The sequence below is a fragment of the Phoenix dactylifera genome, chromosome 2 (assembly GCF_009389715.1).
Source record: "Phoenix dactylifera cultivar Barhee BC4 chromosome 2, palm_55x_up_171113_PBpolish2nd_filt_p, whole genome shotgun sequence".
In the NCBI taxonomy this organism is placed as follows: Eukaryota; Viridiplantae; Streptophyta; class Magnoliopsida; order Arecales; family Arecaceae; genus Phoenix; species Phoenix dactylifera.
The window spans coordinates 1,239,850-1,258,541 of NC_052393.1; the positions used below are offsets into that span (position 1 = coordinate 1,239,850).

Consider the following 18,692-nt stretch of genomic DNA (forward strand, 5'->3'; position numbering starts at 1 on the left):
TCATTATTGATGTACTTGGCTATTATTAAAGTTTATTATTTAAAATGCAATAGAAATTTATCTATTGAAACCTTCTACTTATTATAAATTACTACATTTCCATGTTGTATTTCAAAAATAATTAGAAAAAAAATTATACCTTATGTATAGAGCGAGGCTGTTGTTAATGATGCCAATATCAATGACTGAAGTTTCTATACAAAAACTCCGATGGTGGAAAAAATTTTATTCACTGTGAATATCAGTATTTATGATGAAAGTTTTTGCTCGGCAATCATTAAATTTATTGCTTAATATGCAAAAAAAAGTTCGACTATACAAATCTTCTATTTTTTTATAATTTATTATATTGCTATATTGTATTTCAAAAATATTTTAAAAAATAGAAAAAATTATATGCTATGTATTGTATGGGTTATGCTAGATTTTTATTTAGATGGGGCACAACTTCAAGCTTTAGGATTGGCAGCATGAAGCTCGTCTCCATACCTTTCTTATTATATATTAATAGATGACTTAGGAATTGAATCCTGCTTTCATAATGTTTTAAGAAGTTAGAAGTATTTATTTGGAGGACTATGGCTATTCTATGTTGTACGACCCCTTCCATATAACCTTTTTCCATAGAGAGTGTGTGTGTGTGTGTATATATATATATATATATATATATATATATATATATATATATATATATATATATATATATATATATATATATATATATATATATATATATATATATATATTATGATGCTTGCAATTCTAGAATGCATAGAAAACAATAAATGTTCTCCCAATTCTTGGTTATAATTATTGTTTTTTTTTCCTTTCCACGAGTGATTATTAAGTACAAACAAACGTAATATAGAAAGCAAATCACACGCATTACAGCAAAAGATTAACTTTTGCTGTTTCTGAAGCTAAATACTGAGCGAGTGTCCAATAAATTTAATATATATATATATATATATCCTTCTAAAAATTTAAATTTATATGAGTATTTTTCTAAAATTTATATTTATTTTTATGTCTTCATAAAACACTATTTTTACACAAATGCTCCTAATATAACAGTTCTTCTAACATCATTAATAAAAATAATATTTATTTTAATTAAAAATAAAATAAAATTTTAAGATTATTTTTTTGTCCTCTATCACGATGGCCTTATGTTTCTTTTTGTGCATCTACTCATTAAGAATATTTTAGTTATTTTAATTTAAAATTATTAATTTTTTAAAGGTGTTAGATGGCATGGGTACATATGTCAAAATAAGAATAAAAAATAGTAGAATAGCAAAATAAGTGTTTTATGAGGTATATGCAAATGTCAAATTTAAGAAGATATTCATGCAAAATTTGTTATTTTGGGGGGTATTTATGCAAACAAGTCTTTTAAAAAAAATTTAAATTCATCCATCCGGAAGAAGTAAAGGGAAAAGTTTTTGTTCTGATTCCAGGCTCAATTCGGACGGTCCGATCTCAATGCATGTAACGGGAGCATCGCCGGCACGGTGGGACCGCTCACCACCATCTCATCGAAAAGGAAAAAAAAAAAAAACTCCTGAAATCGAATGAAATAAAATGAAATCACAATCGTTCATCTTCCCCTTCATCCGCGGGCTTTCTGGTGGTGGCGTTCTTAGATCTAGATTCTCGGATGGTGTCGCCGCTGCCCACAGAGCCTGAGCCCTTGGATCTCCGTCGCGATTGCTTCGGGATCGCCGGCAGGTCCCCACCGGCCACCGTCTCCGCGGAGTCACCGTCCTTCTTGCGCGGCCTCCTGTTGCCCCTCCGGGAGCCGTCGGAGGGCGGCTCACGATTTGGGGAGTCGGCGGAGACGGTGGTTTCGGACCGATGCCGCCGCGAGTGGCGCGGCCTCGGGGCGTTGTTGGGGGAGTCGTTCACGGTGCGCTCAGACAAACGCCGGGAGGGTCTCGGCATCATCTCGCCTGACGGATTGTCTTCGATTCCGGCGGCGTTGATCTTAAACTCTGAAAAAAACGAAATTACACAAATACTTATATTTATTTACTTATATTAGTGTTTTTTTTTTGTAGCAATTGGATAAAATAATATATAAATTTTATTTTTAGAGAATTATTTTGTGCTTCAGCTGGGGCTTCAAAATTATATATATATTTATTTAATATTGTATTTCTTATATTTATTAATTATTGTTTATTAACAACTCATTATATATATAGGGTTTTTTTCTCTCATGAATCTCCTTCTAAAAATTTGGATTTGCGTGAATACTCTCTTAAAATTTGTATTTATTTTTGTATTTTTTGCACAAATATCCCTAATATAACAGTTATTCTAACATCATTAATAAAAACTATATTTATTTTAATTAAAAATAAAATAAAATTTTAAAATTACATTTTCGTCTTTCGTGCGATCGTTTTATAAATATTTTTTTTGCATAAGTATCCATTAAAGACATTTTAGCCATTTTAATTTGAAACCGTTAATTTTTTTAGATGGTGTAGGTACAAATATAAAAATAAAAATAAAAAAATAGAATAGCAAAACAAATATGTTACAAGAGTATATATTCAAATATCAATTTTGAAAAAGTATTCATATAAAAATTGATATTTAGAAGAGTATTCATACAAAAAGAAACCATATATAGCATACCTTGAGAGCTCCAAGGGGTGGAAATTGTGTTCCCATCCGGTCCAATTGTACCGAGTGGTGCCGAGTGGAAATCTTTCATCTGTTTATGATATTGGAGCAAAGAAAAAAATAAATGAGTAAGATCTAGTGGTGATCAATTCATTGGATTATTTTGGGATGCTACAATGGATAAGTAATTTATACCCAGCCGGGAGCATTCATGTTCGGTCCGTCCCATCCTATGTGCGCCACGTGTTTGACGTCCGTGGGAAAGCCTATCTGCAATTCGTGCTCGCGGCCATCTGGATGCCAAGATTTCTGCGTCAAGAGGGAATTGAATCGAAGCCCGGAGGAGATGGTTTAATGGCGATAGCTGACATACCGAAAATTTGGGAGATATAGCGGAGGGGCTTCAAGAATCCCTTCTTCATCCTGGTGGTCATAAATACGGACATTACTTAAAATTCTTATCAAGCAATGGGTACGATCACTAGAAAATAAATAAAATCATTTGAAAAATACATAACTTAAGTTTTTACTTATTGGTTAGACATTATTTGAACAAAATAATGACAAGTTTTTCAGCAAAAAAAAAAAGGAAAGAAAACTGAACCAATTATACTAAAAATGCATAATCAAAGAAAAACACTTTCATGATTTTGCATGAATACCCTCCTAAAGATTAAATTTTGCATTAATATTCTTTCAAAATTGATACTTGAATTTATATCCTAGTAAAACACTTGTTTTGCTATTTTACTTTTTTCTTTCATCCTTATTTTTGCATATATACTTATGCCATCTAACGCCGTTAAAAAATAATATTTTTAAATTAAAGTAGATAAAATATTCTTATAAGGGAATCGTAATAGGGGATAAAAAATTTATTTCAAAATTTTATTTTTATTTAAAATAAATATGGTTTTTATTAACAGTGTTAGAAGATTCGTTATGTTAAAAATATTTGTGTAAAACAGTATTTTATGAGGATATAAAAAAAAATACAAATTTTAAGAAGGTATCCATGCAACCTTGAATTTGTAGAAAAGTGTTCATGCCAAAATTAAAAAAAGAGAGAGAGAGAGAGAGAGAGAGAGAGAGAGAGAGAGAGAGATGCAATGAGAAGGCCACATTATTGGTTTGAATCCAGGATCTTAAAATTAAAGAGTTTTAAACGACAATATATATAAGAATAATGCATGCAGTCATCTAGCCATACCTCAGTAGATAAAGCTATTTAATGGTCTATATATAGAATGTGAATTCATCAAGCACCTTGGATCCCTTTGCTTTACAATTAGGAATTATGAACCCCGCGATATCTTTGTGCTCTGTCTTTTGTCAAGAAAAAAAGAGAGAAACGCGAAGAGATCTTCTGCCACTCGCCCTGAAACAAGGAGGAGGAAGGAGAAGAAGAAGAAGCACTGCATCATGATATCGCCATAGAAACCGATGCCATCTTCGGTCCCCCGAGGTGACGCGTAGTTCGTCGCCGGCACCTCGAGACGGAAGACGGCGAACTGAGAGGGTCGGGGAACGTACGTTTAGGTGCCAAATCCCAAGTTCTTCTAAATCTTTGTTTTCCTTCATTCTATTTTTTGCAGCCACGGGCATTGGGTGGTGCCAAGTGTTCCGTACTAATTATAGGCCCTGGCGCGAATGGCAGGAAGAAGCGGTTAGAGAATTGGAGGTTGAAAGCGGAAGCACATCGCTTGGAAATAGCTGTTGAGTTTTTGGGATGATAAATGGGACTAAAACGAGCGTGAGAAGAAGGAAATTTGGCTTAAGCTTTTTTTGGTCAAATTTAAGCTGTTTCACCTCTCTCTCTCTCTCTCTCCTTCCTCTCATTGGGGCTATGAGGATCTCTTGTTTTTATTTTTTGGTACATCATAAGGAACTCTTGTTCAACGAGGCGTTTCTAGTTTAATCGACCTATTGTGGAGGGGCTAAAATATTTTTTTAATAAAAATTATAAAATTATTTAGATTAAAAATTAATATTAGAGAAAGGATTTGAATTTTTGACCCTTAAGCTAATCTCAAGGGAAAGTAAAAGGAGGAACACGATCTGTTTGTTGGTGGATAAATTTTATGAAAAAGTTAGTCAACTTTTCCATCGACCACTTTATCTGTATTCTTATATTTCTCTAGGTGGATAAATTATTTTTTCATAGATAGCATTTACCCACAAAATGAAGAAAAAATCTTGTCCATTTAGAAGATGAATAAGTCATTTTCCCATCAACTAGCAAAACCACTTTTTTATTTTGTTTCTAAAATACCCCTAGCCCTAATATTATATTATAAAAATAAATAATAATGTTATATAACTTATTGTAATATATATTATAATATTATATTACATTATTTGTATAATATTATATATTATATTATATTTTATTATATATTATTATATAATACTAATATTTATATAATAATATATAAGAATATTGGTAAATTATTTTTTATCTAAATGTTGTCTGGAAAATGTTTACCTAGGAAAATACAGATTCTCAAAAAAGTTTTTTATCCTCCAAAGAAAGAGAGCATGAGATTGGGAAAACCATTGGAGGGAAATGTGGATGGTGAAATATGCCTCACATACCAGCACATCAATGCAATTAGGATCATATAGTAGAATAGTTATTGAATGACCTTTTAGTGGCTTCTTTTGAAGAATAATTGGAGAGAAAAAAAGATGAAGCAAGCTACCTATGTTGCTATAATGCGAACTTTCCCAACATAGCAAGTTGGTCATGAGGTTGTACCATATTATTATTTTCAAGAAGAAAAATAACAAAATACAAGGTATTAACTTTATAAAGAAAAAAGAGTTTTTCTAGGTGATTTCTTATCCATCTACATTCTAAAATGGCATAATATTTTAATATTGTTAAAGGTACATTCTTGAATGGTAAAGGAAACTTCGCTCGGGATGTCATGTTTGCATACTGTATATAGTGCATTGGTATTGTTGCTGGAAATTGGACCCGGGGGCAATCTTCGGTCGAGGAGAGGGAGCGGGAGGTGGTTACTCACGGCGGGGCGGTGGTTCGTCGACGGGCGGCGTCCTCCGTCTGGGGCGATCGGCGAGAAGGAGCGGCTGATTCCCGCGGCTGGGCGACGATCCGACAGTGGGCGGCGTCCTCCGTCTGGGTGCCTGCACACGAGCCGGTGGCCGGGTCTCCCGGCGCCGGCCCTCCGACGCTCAAGTCAGGGAGGGGGCAAATCGTGTAGAGTAGAGGTAAACGGTGCGTCTCCTCAGTATCGATTTTCCAACCCCCTTTTATAGACCGGGGGTCGGTTTACCTGCGATGTAACGGGGCGAAGCCGTAGTACGGCTCGGCATGTCGTTCAGGTCGGCGCTTGGTCAGGCGAATAATTGCACTGATGTCGGCGATGAGGGCGTTGTACAACCCGAACTAGCACGCTACCAGGCGAATTTATTGCATCAGTGTCGGAGGTATGGCCGAGATCAGAGACTTATCACAGTTGACTAGACTCTGCTGGGCTTATTTGCCGTGGAGAGCTGGGAGTCCGTAGATGACAGGAGTCACGTGCATTAATTGTTGAGTGAGCCGGAGATCCACATTTATTGTGGAGTAAGCCGGAGATCCGCATTTATTGTGGAGTAAGCCGGAGATCCGCATTCATTGTGGAGTAAGCCGGAGATCCATATTTATTGTGGAGTAAGCTGGAGATCCATATTTATTGTGGAGTGTGCCGGAGGATCACAGCGGTCATGCGCAATAAATGCCGGAGGGGCGTCATAGTACGGTCTCTGGCCGGACCTCGGAGACGTATAGCCGTAGTAGGTGGCTGACAAAAGTAGGCCTCGGGCATTGGGGTTTCTCTTAGGTCGGAGGTTCCGAGTTCGGGTGCCGACTTCGGCCTTCCAGGGTCGACGATTGTGCGGCTTCTTTGGGGCATTCGTGTCATTTGGGGGAAAAACCTTATTCCCCCAACACTACCCCCCGACTTCCGAGTTCGAGCGGCTTGTGGGCTCGGACGTAGGAAGTAAAGTCCATCGTTAAAGTTGGGGGGCGAACTTCGTCCGCACCCTCATGTTTCTTGGAATTTTCGTGGTAGGACCTGCGCCCTTGGGCGTTTCGAGGTTACTTTGTTCGGCGAATTAATGATGGGGTCCATATCCCTACGTCTTTCGAGGCGACTATAGCGGGGGCGGTGTCTCTTGGATTACCGAGGTTGGTTTGTGAGGCGGACCCAGGATGAGGGTCCTCGGGTTCGACGGGGTGGCGCCTCGGCCCCACAATCGAGAATTCCCGCTCATCAATGAGCGTGCCATTTTGGGTTTCAAAACGGACACGCGGCATGACCAGGGGTCGGACGCTTCCGATTTCGTGTTACCGGGTCATAATTTCGGAGGAGTGGAGGCCACACCGGGGCTCCACGTGTCCCAGATTTTATTAAACGAGGGGAGCGGGGGTGCCGTCCGCTCATTCTTCGAGGCGATGGGGTTCTGTGGACCCATAATGAGGTCCCGAGATCCGATGGGACAACACTTTGATTTCGTATTCGATTTATTGATCCGGAGTGGATGCAGTGCCTCGGCCTCAGAGGTCGCCACGTGGCGCAGCCCGATCGGGGGATGGGAACCGACCCCATCGATCTGGGCCATCAGGGGGGTCTATATAAACCCCACGAGTCTGCCCTAAAGGTCTTGTTTGGCTTCTCCTCATTTTCGTCGTCTTTTTTCCCTTGTTTTCTCCCTCAACCGAATTTTGCCGGCGGTGCTCGGAGCAATTTCTGGCAATGTCCAGTAGGTTTTCTTCCTGTTTTCTCTAGAGTTTCCTCTTTTCTTCTCCTTGCCAACTTCCATTTTCTGCTCTTAATTTTTACTCCATTCTTCTGTGAGAATGAGTCTCGGTCCCGAAGAAGTTGGGTCGAATATGTCAGAGGAGGAACTGGAGACAATCCGCTCCCGTTTCTTCTTCCAGCCCGGGTTTCGTCTTGAAACCGCAGGGCCGGGGGACAGGGTGACGCAGCCGCCCCCAGGTCGGATCGCGGTTTACCGCGAGACACTCTGGGCGGGCCTGCGTTTTCCCACCCATGAGTTCGTGAGCAGCTTGCTGGCCGAGTACCAGCTCGTCCCGGCGCAGTTGGCTCCGAACTCATGGAGGACCATAATCGGGTTTTTGTCCCTGTGCCTCGGGCACGGGATCCCGATCACGGTAGGCCTTTTCCGCCGGTGTTTTCTGTTAAAGAAGAACCCGGCGGACGCAGGGTGGCTATATTTCGCCTTTCGGGGCGGTATGTCACTCTTCCGGGGCGCCCCTTCCTCGATCCACGAGTGGAAGGTGAAGTTTTTCTTTCTGGCGTCCGCGGCGCCTTGGGGGTTTGAGCCGAGGTGGGGACACCCACGGCTGAAGGCCCTCAACAGACTCTCCGAGCCCACGGGGAGGGAGCTGAGGATCCTAGACTCTGTGCGAGCCCTCGGGAGGGGCAACGACCTGACCGAGCTCCTGCGGGAGGGCGCCCTGGCGAGCGTGGGTCTGAGCTCGGCGCGCCCCGAGGGTAAGGGCGGCTACGTTATTTTCATTCTTTGTCTTTCGCTTTTACTGCCACTGGCCTGACACTTAACAAAATTTTTGATTTCAGATATTCCCCGCATGCCGACCAGCAACACGTCGCTTTTTTCCCGCCTGAGGAGGCGGGAGGCCGAGGCCGGGGGGGCTAATCCCCAGCCTCGGAGGAGGGCGAGGACGGACGGCGCTTCCTCGTCGGCCGGGATGAGTGGCCCCGAGGCGGGGGCCCCTGCGGCCGACCCGAGGCGGGAGCGGGTGGTCAGTGGTGCGAGCCCATCGGCCCCTCCTTGCCCTGCCCCCCTTGCCCAGCGGGGGGAATCATTCGTGGCCCGGCCGCAGCAGCCAGGACCCGGGCCTGCCCGAGGCCCCGAGGCGAGCGGCTCCGGGACCTCGGGTCCGATCGTGCCGAGCTCTTCCCGAGCTTTCCGAGAAGAGTCGGTTGAGCCAGACTCTTCCGTTCCTGAGGGGAGCTCGGCCCTTCAGGACGCCGAGGTCGCACGCTCCATGTTGCGGCGTGCAGTGCTCCCAGCGGACCGGGCCGCGTTCCGGGGGATTTCGCTGGAGGAGGTCGCCGGCAGTGCTTACTGCAGCACCGCCCGGGTAAGTTCCCTTCTTAATTTTCCTGAGTTATTAGCGTGCATACGTGCCTTTCAACTCACAATACCCTCGCTTCTTTTTTTTTTTTTTTTCAGCATATTCTCGAGCTCGACACCATGGCGTTCCTCGCCCACGGGTATCGAGAAGAAGTTCGGCAGCTCGGCCAGCAGCTGGAGCCGGCCAAGAAAAGAATCGCCGAGCTAGAAGCGGTGTCGGCCGCGGCCGAGGCTCGGTGGGCGGCCACCGAGGCCGAGCGCCTTGCCGTGGTGGGGGCGCTTGAGGAGGAGAAGGCGGCTCACGCCATGATCAAGGCAACCATGCGCGGCACGGAGGCGCGCTTGGGGGAGGTCCAGGCCAGGGTCGTGGCCCTCGAGTATGAGGAGAGGGCCCTTCGCCTCCGAATCGAGCAACTTGAGGCCCGGGAGAGGAGGGCTCTCGAACGAGCCGAGCACGCCGTGGAGCTCTTCAAAGAGTCGCAAGAGTTCCGCGACATGTTGGAGGAGGAGAGGGTCGACGGTTTCCTTCGAGGCTTCGAGAACTTCCGAGAGCAGGTGCGCCTGTACTGCCCTCAGTATGACTTCTCGACGGTCCGTCCGAGGGAGGACCGGGGCTGGGGGTCCGACGTGCGAGCCCTTCCCACCATCCTGACATCCGAGGCGGGAATATATGAGCAAGACCCCGCCGAGCCTTCGACGAGGGTAGCCGAGGCGGACGGTGTCATGGAGGTGGCTCTGGCGGCCGAGACGGACGCTGTCCCGGAGGTGGTGCCCGAAGCTCCTGCTCCCGACCCCGAGCCTGTTCCGGAGGAAGGTCTTGAGGTCATCAATGTGCCGGACGACCCCCCGGATGTGGCTCCCGCCGCTTAGGACTTAGCGTATTTTTCTTTCTTTTTCATTGTATCCGAGGTCGGCCCTTGAGCGGCCGACTTCTAATTTTGTAATTGGCCTTCCGGCCCTTTGTTAATGAAAAAGTATTTTTGCCATTCCGTGTTCATCTTTCCCTCTGTTGTCGTGACCGAGGCCAGGGCCTTAGCGAACAGCCTCGATGGCCTAGCTTTGCATTTTAATTTCCGGGCTGCTTAACGAAGTTGCCCTTCTTCCCGGGCTACGTCTTAGCCTTCTCGGGTTCCAGTCATCCCGACGAAGAGGAGCTCCGAGTCTTGAGTTTTCTAGAAAATTTCCCTAAGTCCTATAGCTCGGATTTGGGAGACGTGGAGGTCATCGCGTTTAGCCTTTAGGGAAGTCCCAAGGTGTCGAGGTCGGGCCTTAGCCCTTTAACTAAGACCGGACTAGGTCTGTATGTGCCGCTAATCGGGGAGTTTAGTCGGGTCTCCGAACTTAACTCCAAACTCCTCAGAGGGAGCGCGGGCCAATAGGCAGGTTATTACCGAAGGTTTTCGTAGTTATTGTTCTCGGACTCTGCCGAGGCTTCGGTGAGCAAGGCTGGGGTTTCCAGAGATTGCCTTGGTACCCGTGTTTGGCTGGCGCATTCGTGGCCGGGACCACTTTTTAGCCGGACGTAGGAGTTTACGTCGAAGAGCCAAGTCGGGCACTAATTTATGAAATCCTCTGTACCAGTTTCGGAGACTTGACGAACGGTGCATGCATAATGTAATTAGGAGGTCGATCCTAAGCCGACCCGTTAGAGAGGCCCGACTTTGGGGCGAGATAAGGCTTCAACATTAAGATTCCGTTCAGCAATATGTAAATAAAATTTGACAAGGAGGGCGTCCAGTTGAATGTACCTCTTTCATTCTCAGAGTTATGCTTCGCATGGTGGAGTAGGCTGCTTCCCTTCCTCGTCGACCTGCGGAGTCATTTTTGACTTTAAGGGGGCTCGGGCTTCTCACGGACCCGACAGCACCCGCCGAGGTTGAGAGGGCTTGGGGAGGCTTTATTGATTTGTAGCTCTTTGCGAGGTCGAGGGAGTTTGAGACCCTGTGGTCGGACCTCGGGGCACCTCAACTTTGGCCGAGGGGTCTTGTGTCAGGTCGGCGGGTCCGCGGACGCTTTGCTGACCTGTGGTACCTCCCGAAGTCGAGGGAGTCTGATTCTCTACGGTCGACCCTCGGGGCATCCCGACCTCAGTCGAGGGATCATACGTCAGGTCGGCGGGTCTGGGCACGCTCTACCGACCTGCGATGCTTCCCGAGGTCGAGGGAGTCTGGTTCTCTACGGTCGATCCTCGGGGTATCCCGACCTTAGTCGAGGGGGCGCTACGGGGGACCGCGAAGGTACTACCCCGTTGTTGGTGATGAGCGCCATGGGGGGCCGCGAAGGTACTACCCCGTCTTCCCGAAGTGTCGAGGGGTCTGGGCACGCACTGTCGACACTCGGGGCATCTCGACCTTAGTCGAGGGATCGCTCGCTTCGGGGATCGGAGATCGTCGACCGCTCCTGGGGGTCCACTTCGTGGCGCCCCAGGTGGAGCCACCCTTTCCACCCCTCACGGCGCCTTCCCGAGGTCAAGGGAGTCTGGTTCTCTACGGTCGACCCTCGGAGCATCCCGACCTTGGTCGAGGAATCGTTCGTCAGGTCGAGGGGTCTGGGTACGCACTGTCGACCTGCGACGCTTCCCGAGGTCGAGGGAGTCTGGTTCTCTACGGTCGACCTTCGGGGCATCCCGACCTTAGTCGAGGAGGCGCTACGGGGGGCCGCGAAGGTACTACCCCGTTGTTGGTGATGAGCGCCACGGGGGGCCGCGAAGGTACTTCCCCGTCTTTCCGAAGTGTCGAGGGGTCTGGGTACGCGCTGTCGACACTCGGGGCATCTCGACCTTAGTCGAGGAATCCTGCTCCATTCCACGTTTCGTCGTCTTGCGATTCTTCCCGAGGTCGAGGGAGTTTGGGACTCTACGGTCGAGCCTCGAGGCATCCCGATTTTGGCCGGGGAATCTGAGGATCACAGACGACCCAATATTAAAAGAGGATTACAGTTATCAAGGTGAGAGAAATTTTTGCAGAAAAAGGAGCTGAGTCCATTGTCCTGATTGTTTTGAACCCCTTAGGATTTCATTGGTAATACATCCGTAGATTCTCGGAGTTCCAGCTTCGTGGGATCAGAGTCCCCTCCAGGGACTTCAATTTGTACGCCCCTGGTCGTTGTACCCGGGCGATTTGATACGGCCCTTCCCAATTTGGGGCGAGCTTTCCTTGCTCGGTCGGTTGAGAAGCCTCGACTCTCCTGAGGACGAGGTCCCCTACTTTGAAGAGCTTGGGCTTGACTCTGGAGTTGTAGTATTGGGCCGTTCGCTGTTGGTATCTCGCCATGCGAACCCGGGCGACCTCTCTCGTTTCTTCGACAAGGTCCAAGTTGCTCCTTAGCTGGGAAGAATTGGTGTCGGGGTCGTAATGCTCCATTCTGGGAGAAGGCAGGCCGATCTCCAGCGGGATGACGGCCTCAGTGCCGTATGCTAGGTTGAAGGGGGTCTCTCCCGTGGGTAGTCGGAACGTGGTCCGGTACGCCCAAAGGACATTGTACAAGTCCTCGACCCACTGTCCTTTGGACCGATCAAGCCTAGCTTTAAGTCCCTGCAAAATAGTTCGGTTAGTTACCTCGGTTTCCCCGTTTGTCTGGGGATGGGCAACCGAGGTGAAGCGATGATCAATGCCGAGTCCAGAGCAAAACTCCCTGAAATGAATATTGTCAAATTGTCGACCATTATCAGATATAAGGATACGGGGTAGTCCGAATCGGCAGATTATAGACTTCCATACGAAATCCCGCATCCTTTGCTCGGTGATCCGGGCGACAGGTTCGGCCTCGACCCATTTGGTGAAATAGTCGATGGAGACGACCAGGAACTTTCTCTGTCCGGTGGCGAGGGGAAAGGGCCCCAGGATGTCGATCCCCCATTGGGCAAACGGCCAGGGGGCGATGATGGAGGTCAGCAGAGCTGAAGGTCGGCGCTGGATATTGGCGTTTCGCTGGCACCGATCGCACTTGCGGACGAAATCTGTTGCGTCTTTTTGGAGTGTGGGCCAGTAATATCCCTGCCGCAGGATCTTATGGGCCAAGGCCCGGCCCCCCAGGTGATTTCCGCAGATCCCTTCATGGACCTCTCGGAGAGCATAGTCCGCCTCGGAGGGGCGGAGGCATCTGAGAAGGGGGGAAGTAAATGATCGTCGATAGAGCCTGTTCTCGTATAGGACATATCGGGGGGCCTGGCGCTTGATTCGGCGAGCCTCCATCTCGTCATGAGGTAGGGTTCCGTCCTGAAGGTAGCAGACGAGCCCGTCGATCCAGCTTGGCTCGGAGCCGATGCACATGGTAGGCTCGGGTTCCTCCGTGCTGGGGGTCTGAAGATACTCGAGCGCGGTTCCCTTAGGAAGCTCGCTCATGTGGGAGCTTGCTAGCTTGGATAGCTGGTCTGCCCTGAGGTTTTCCGTTCTGGAAATGTACTGAATGTTGAAAGAATTCAGGGCAGATATGAGTTCCCGCACCTTTTGGAGATACTTTTGCATGGATGGCTCTTTAGCTTCAAAATCTCCTTGGACCTGGTTCACCACCAGCTGGGAGTCGCTGAATGCCGTCAAGTCTCCCACGTTTAGTTCTTTCGCCAGTTTGAGCCCGGCGATCAGGGCCTCATACTCGGCCTCATTGTTCGAGGCCGGGAACTCGAGGCGCAGGGCTTGCTCAGCCACCACTCCGTCTGGACTAGTGAGGATAAGTCCGGCCCCGTTACCCCCCGAGGTCGAAGACCCGTCCGAGTGCAGGACCCATGGCTGCCTCGGGGCCTCCTCCGCGGGTCCAGATGGCAGGTCGGGGTCGTCCGGAAGGGTGCACTCCACGATGAAGTCGGCGAGTATCTGAGCTTTGATAGCCGGCCTGGGCCGATATTCGAGGTCGAATTCCCCGAGCTCGACCGCCCATTTGGCGATCCTCCCCGCACGATCCGACCTCTGCAATATTTGCTTCATGGGCTGGTCAGTCAATATAACTATCGTGTGGGCTTGGAAGTAAGGCCTGAGTCTCCGAGCCGAGATGATGAGAGCGAAGATGGTCTTCTCAAGTTTAGAATATCGGGTCTCGGCATCCCTGAGAACCCGGCTGGTGTAATAGACCGGCTTTTGGAGCTTGTCCTCTTCCCGGACGAGAACTGAGCTCACTGCGGCTGGGGAGACGGCCAGATATAAGTAAAGGACCTCGCCTTTCCGGGGCTTGGTGAGCAGCGGGGGAGAAGCCAGAAGGCTCCGAAGATCTTCAAAGGCCTGCTGGCATTCTTCTGTCCACCGGAAGTCTTTCGGCCGTTTGAGGCTCTTGAAGAAGGGGAGGCAACGCTCGGCTGACCGAGAGACGAACCTTCCCAGGGCGGCTACCCGCCCCGCGAGCCGCTGCACCTCCTTAACTGTCTTTGGAGGCGACATCTCTTGCAGTGCCCGGATTTTCTCCGGGTTGGCCTCAATTCCGCGCTGGGTCACTATGAAACCCAGGAACTTGCCCGAGGTGACCCCGAACGCGCACTTCGCCGGATTGAGTTTCATTTGATATTTTCTGAGCTTGGCGAACGTCTCGTCGAGATCGGCTATGTGGTGTTCCGCCGCTCGGCTCTTCACCAACATGTCGTCCACGTAGACTTCCATGTTCCGGCCGATCTGGTCTTTAAAAATCTGGCTGACCAGCCTCTGATAGGTGGCCCCAGCGTTTTTCAGGCCAAAGGGCATCACCTTATAGCAGTAGGTGCCCTTGTCGGTGATGAAGGCCGTCTTCTCCTCGTCTTCTGGCGCCATTCGGATTTGATTGTATCCTGAAAAGGCGTCCATAAAAGTTAGCAGTTGGTGTCCCGAGGTGGAGTCGACGAGCTGGTCGATGCTCGGGAGGGGGAAACTGTCTTTTGGGCAGGCCTTGTTCAGGTCGGTGTAGTCCACACACATACGCCATTTTCCGTTGGCCTTCTTTACGAGGACTATGTTGGCGAGCCAGTCCGGGTAGGAGACCTCCCGGATGAAGCCGGCTCCGAGGAGTTTGTCCACCTCCTCGGCCGCAGCTCGTTGTCGCTCGAGGGCGGAGCCTCTTTTCTTCTGCTTTATAGGCCTGCTGGTTGGTTTCACCTGAAGTCGGTGGACCATGACCTCAGGGTCAATTCCTGGCACGTCCGCGGGCGACCAGGCGAAGACGTCGGCATTATCCCGCAGGAAGCTGACGAGGCGATCCCTCTCATGGGCGCCGAGGCCGGAGCCGACCTGCACGGTTAGCTTGGGAAAATTTTCTCGTAGTGGGATTTGAATAAGGAGCTCACCGGGCTCTACTTGCTTCTTCCAGGGGGTGTCCCTTGCATCGAGGGTTTCTATGGGGAGTGAAGGGCGCGTCGGGCGGTCTGGCGCCTCAGCTGGTTGTTTCACTGTGTGGGCCGCCATGTAGCATTGCTTGGCGACCAGTTGGTCTCCGCGGACCTCGCCTACTCCTTGGCCGGTGGGGAACCGCATGAGTAAATGGCGGGTTGAAACCACGGCTCGAAGGGTGTTTAACCCTGGGCGCCCAAGGATGGCGTTGTAGACCGAGGGCAGACGGACCACCAAGAAGTCCATCCTCACAGTGCTCTCCCGGGGGGCGAGGTCAACTGTGACAAGGAAGCTAGCCTCACCTTCAACCGAGACCGCATCTCCGGTAAACCCGACTAGCGGGGCATTGATTCTCCGGAGATGTCTTCCTGTCAACCCCATTTTTTGGTAGGCATGGTAGTACAAAATGTTGGCTGAACTTCCATTGTCAACTAGGACACGCTTTACATCAAACCTATTTACAATCATGGAGATGACCACAGCGTCATCGTGAGGGGTCTCGACCCCTTCTAAGTCCTCGTCCGAGAACGAGATGACTTCATCAGTACGTGAGCGCTTCGGGGGTGTTTCCTGGGCGGCCGTTCCTGCCGAGGCCCGCCCGATCATGTTGATGGTGCCGGCGATGGGCCTGTTGTCGCCTGGATTTTCGGTTGGTGCGACATTCTCCGCCGGCCTTCTTTCCTCAGGTCGATTCCTCACGAACCGGTTGAGTACTCCCCGTCGGATGAGCGCTTCTATCTCGTCCCGGAGTTGGAAGCAGTCCTCCGTGTCGTGCCCACGGTCTCGGTGGAAGCGGCAATACTTCCTGGTATTTCGGGGAAATCCCGTGTCTCGCATAGGAGGCGGGGGTCGGAAGAAGTCCCGACCCTCAATTTCCATCAGGATCTCGGCCCGGGGAGCATTGACGGGTGTATAGTTCTCGTACCTCGCCTGGTACGTCCGGGGCCGTGGTTGAGACCTCGGACGAGGAGGTGTCCTCTGCTGAGGTCGCCCCTGCTGACGGGGCGGACTCCTCAGTCTGGGGAGATTTTTCTCTCTGCGGGGAGACCGGCTCCTTTGTCGGCCGCGCTCCTCGCGGCGCTTCTTCTGCTTCTTAGAGGCGGGCTCGATTGCTCCCCGCCTGGAGGCGACTGCCTCCTCGGCCTTGGCATACTTCCGGGCTCGGGCCAGCATTTCGGTGAAGTCGGCCGGGAAGCTCTTCTCGATGGAGAAGAGGAATCGGTAGGAGCGAACCCCAGTTTTCAGAGCCGACATGGCTATCGACTGGTCTAGCTCGCGGACCTCCCATGTGGCGGCGGTAAAGCGGTCCAGGTACTCTTTGAGGGACTCCCCCTCCTTCTGCTTGATGTCCAGGAGGGAGTCTGATGTCCGTCGCTGGCGCCGGCTGGCAGCAAAGTTGGTGGCGAACTGCCTGCCGAGCTGCTCAAAGGAGGACACCGTGTTCGGCTTCAGTCCAGAAAACCAAAGCCGAGCGGTCCCTCGGAGGGTCGCTGGAAAGGCTTTGCAGAGTATGGCCTCCGAGGATCCTTGTAGGGCCATGAGGGCCCGATAACTCTCCAAGTGGTCGAGGGGGTCGGTGATTCCGCTGTAGGGCTCCACCTGAGGCATTTTGAATCTCACGGGAACCGGCTCGTCCTCGATCTGGCGGGAGAAGGGGGACTTGGCAGTGAACTCAAAGTCCCCTTCCTGTCTTGCCTTCTTGCCGTGGAGTGCCGCAATCTGGCGCTCCAGATGCTCAACTTTTCGGTCGAGCTCCCCCACCCGTGGGATTGTCGTTGTGGTTTGCGCCGGCCCTTGGCGGTCCGGGGCTGACTCCGCCTCGGAAAGTTGGGGTCTCCGATCGAAACCTTCTCTCGGTAACTCCCTACGGGGAGTAGCCCGTTCTCCGTTGTTGGCTCTGGAGGAGCCATGCAGATTTTGACTGGGGAGAACCGGGCCGTTGGGGAGACACTCCGGCGGGGCCTGGGCCTGCGGGGGAAGCGCCGATGAAGCTTCCACGCGCCGTAGGCCCTGCACGGCGGCGGCCAGGGCCTGGACTTGCTGTACCAGGGCATTGAACTGTTCCAGCTGGACCTGAGGACCTGGGTCAGCTGGAGTTGGGAAATTCTGGACGGAGTGTCCAGGACTTTGCGGGGGACGCCGGGAGACGTTAGAGGCTCCCTTACTTCTCAACTTCATGACTGCTACTCGGGCCCTTCCTCTAGCGCCAACTGTTGCTGGAAATTGGACCCGGGGGCAATCTTCGGTCGAGGAGAGGGAGCGGGAGGTGGTTACTCACGGCGGGGCGGTGGTTCGTCGACGGGCGGCGTCCTCCGTCTGGGGCGATCGGCGAGAAGGAGCGGCTGATTCCCGCGGCTGGGCGACGATCCGACAGTGGGCGGCGTCCTCCGTCTGGGTGCCTGCACACGAGCCGGTGGCCGGGTCTCCCGGCGCCGGCCCTCCGACGCTCAAGTCAGGGAGGGGGCAAATCGTGTAGAGTAGAGGTAAACGGTGCGTCTCCTCAGTATCGATTTTCCAACCCCCTTTTATAGACCGGGGGTCGGTTTACCTGCGATGTAACGGGGCGAAGCCGTAGTACGGCTCGGCATGTCGTTCAGGTCGGCGCTTGGTCAGGCGAATAATTGCACTGATGTCGGCGATGAGGGCGTTGTACAACCCGAACTAGCACGCTACCAGGCGAATTTATTGCATCAGTGTCGGAGGTATGGCCGAGATCAGAGACTTATCACAGTTGACTAGACTCTGCTGGGCTTATTTGCCGTGGAGAGCTGGGAGTCCGTAGATGACAGGAGTCACGTGCATTAATTGTTGAGTGAGCCGGAGATCCACATTTATTGTGGAGTAAGCCGGAGATCCGCATTTATTGTGGAGTAAGCCGGAGATCCGCATTCATTGTGGAGTAAGCCGGAGATCCATATTTATTGTGGAGTAAGCTGGAGATCCATATTTATTGTGGAGTGTGCCGGAGGATCACAGCGGTCATGCGCAATAAATGCCGGAGGGGCGTCATAGTACGGTCTCTGGCCGGACCTCGGAGACGTATAGCCGTAGTAGGTGGCTGACAAAAGTAGGCCTCGGGCATTGGGGTTTCTCTTAGGTCGGAGGTTCCGAGTTCGGGTGCCGACTTCGGCCTTCCAGGGTCGACGATTGTGCGGCTTCTTTGGGGCATTCGTGTCATTTGGGGAAAAAACCTTATTCCCCCAACAGGTATATTCTAGTATTTAGTTGTAGCCTATTGCAATATAACTAGCTCGTCCAAATTTTTTAATCCTCTCCCTTCTCCCTTTAAAACTTCAAATAGGCATGTATTTGTCCTAATTCTCTAACATGGCTGCCAGGAGACTTCACTACTAACCAGTAACTATAACACAAAAACTACATCAAAATCATAACTAAGCAATAATACGGAGAGAGGTGTAAATTAGATGAGAAAATGAACGAGCAATTGCAAGTAAGAAATTGCATGTATACTTGTAACCATGATAAAATCAATACTTACAAACAACTACTTCAAGATGTCTGGCAGTTAACTGCTTGACCATCCATTATGAAATGGATGGCATGATACTTCAACCGAGCTAATAAGTCAAAGTTCTATATATTTTTTTTTTGGTAAATCAAAGTTCTATATTTTTTACTAATCAT

At 49.8% G+C, this 18,692-nt stretch overlaps 1 protein-coding gene across 3 annotated transcripts; it reads right to left on the reverse strand.

The window, feature by feature from the left end:
• Positions 1-1,397: 1,397 nt before the first annotated feature.
• On the reverse strand, positions 1,398-4,199 carry LOC103716085 (CRIB domain-containing protein RIC7-like). 3 transcript variants are annotated; one of them, XM_008803950.4, is made up of 5 exons: positions 3,901-4,199; positions 3,008-3,057; positions 2,830-2,927; positions 2,647-2,725; positions 1,398-1,994 (listed from the first exon to the last, which is right to left on the reverse strand). In XM_008803950.4, the coding sequence occupies exons 2-5, from the start codon at positions 3,054-3,056 to the stop codon at positions 1,591-1,593; spliced, it is 630 nt and encodes a 209-aa protein (XP_008802172.2). In that variant the 5' UTR covers position 3,057; positions 3,901-4,199; the 3' UTR covers positions 1,398-1,590. The 3 variants fall into 3 exon arrangements, with proteins under 3 accessions (XP_008802172.2, XP_008802173.2, XP_008802171.2); XM_008803951.4 differs by having other exon boundaries at positions 3,845-4,198; XM_008803949.4 differs by lacking the exon at positions 3,901-4,199 and having other exon boundaries at positions 3,008-3,068.
• Positions 4,200-18,692: the final 14,493 nt, after the last annotated feature.

Bases quoted from the DNA above. Each gene is read 5' to 3' on its own strand.
- LOC103716085 (XM_008803949.4), bottom strand. From the start codon at position 3,068: ATGACCACCAGGATGAAGAAGGGATTCTTGAAGCCCCTCCGCTATATC. The intron at 2,928-3,007 runs GTATGTCAGCTA...CTTGGCATCCAG, and splicing joins CTATATCTCCCAAATTTTCG to ATGGCCGCGAGCACGAATTG. The intron at 1,995-2,646 runs GTATGCTATATA...CGTTTTTTTCAG, and splicing joins CACCCCTTGGAGCTCTCAAG to AGTTTAAGATCAACGCCGCC.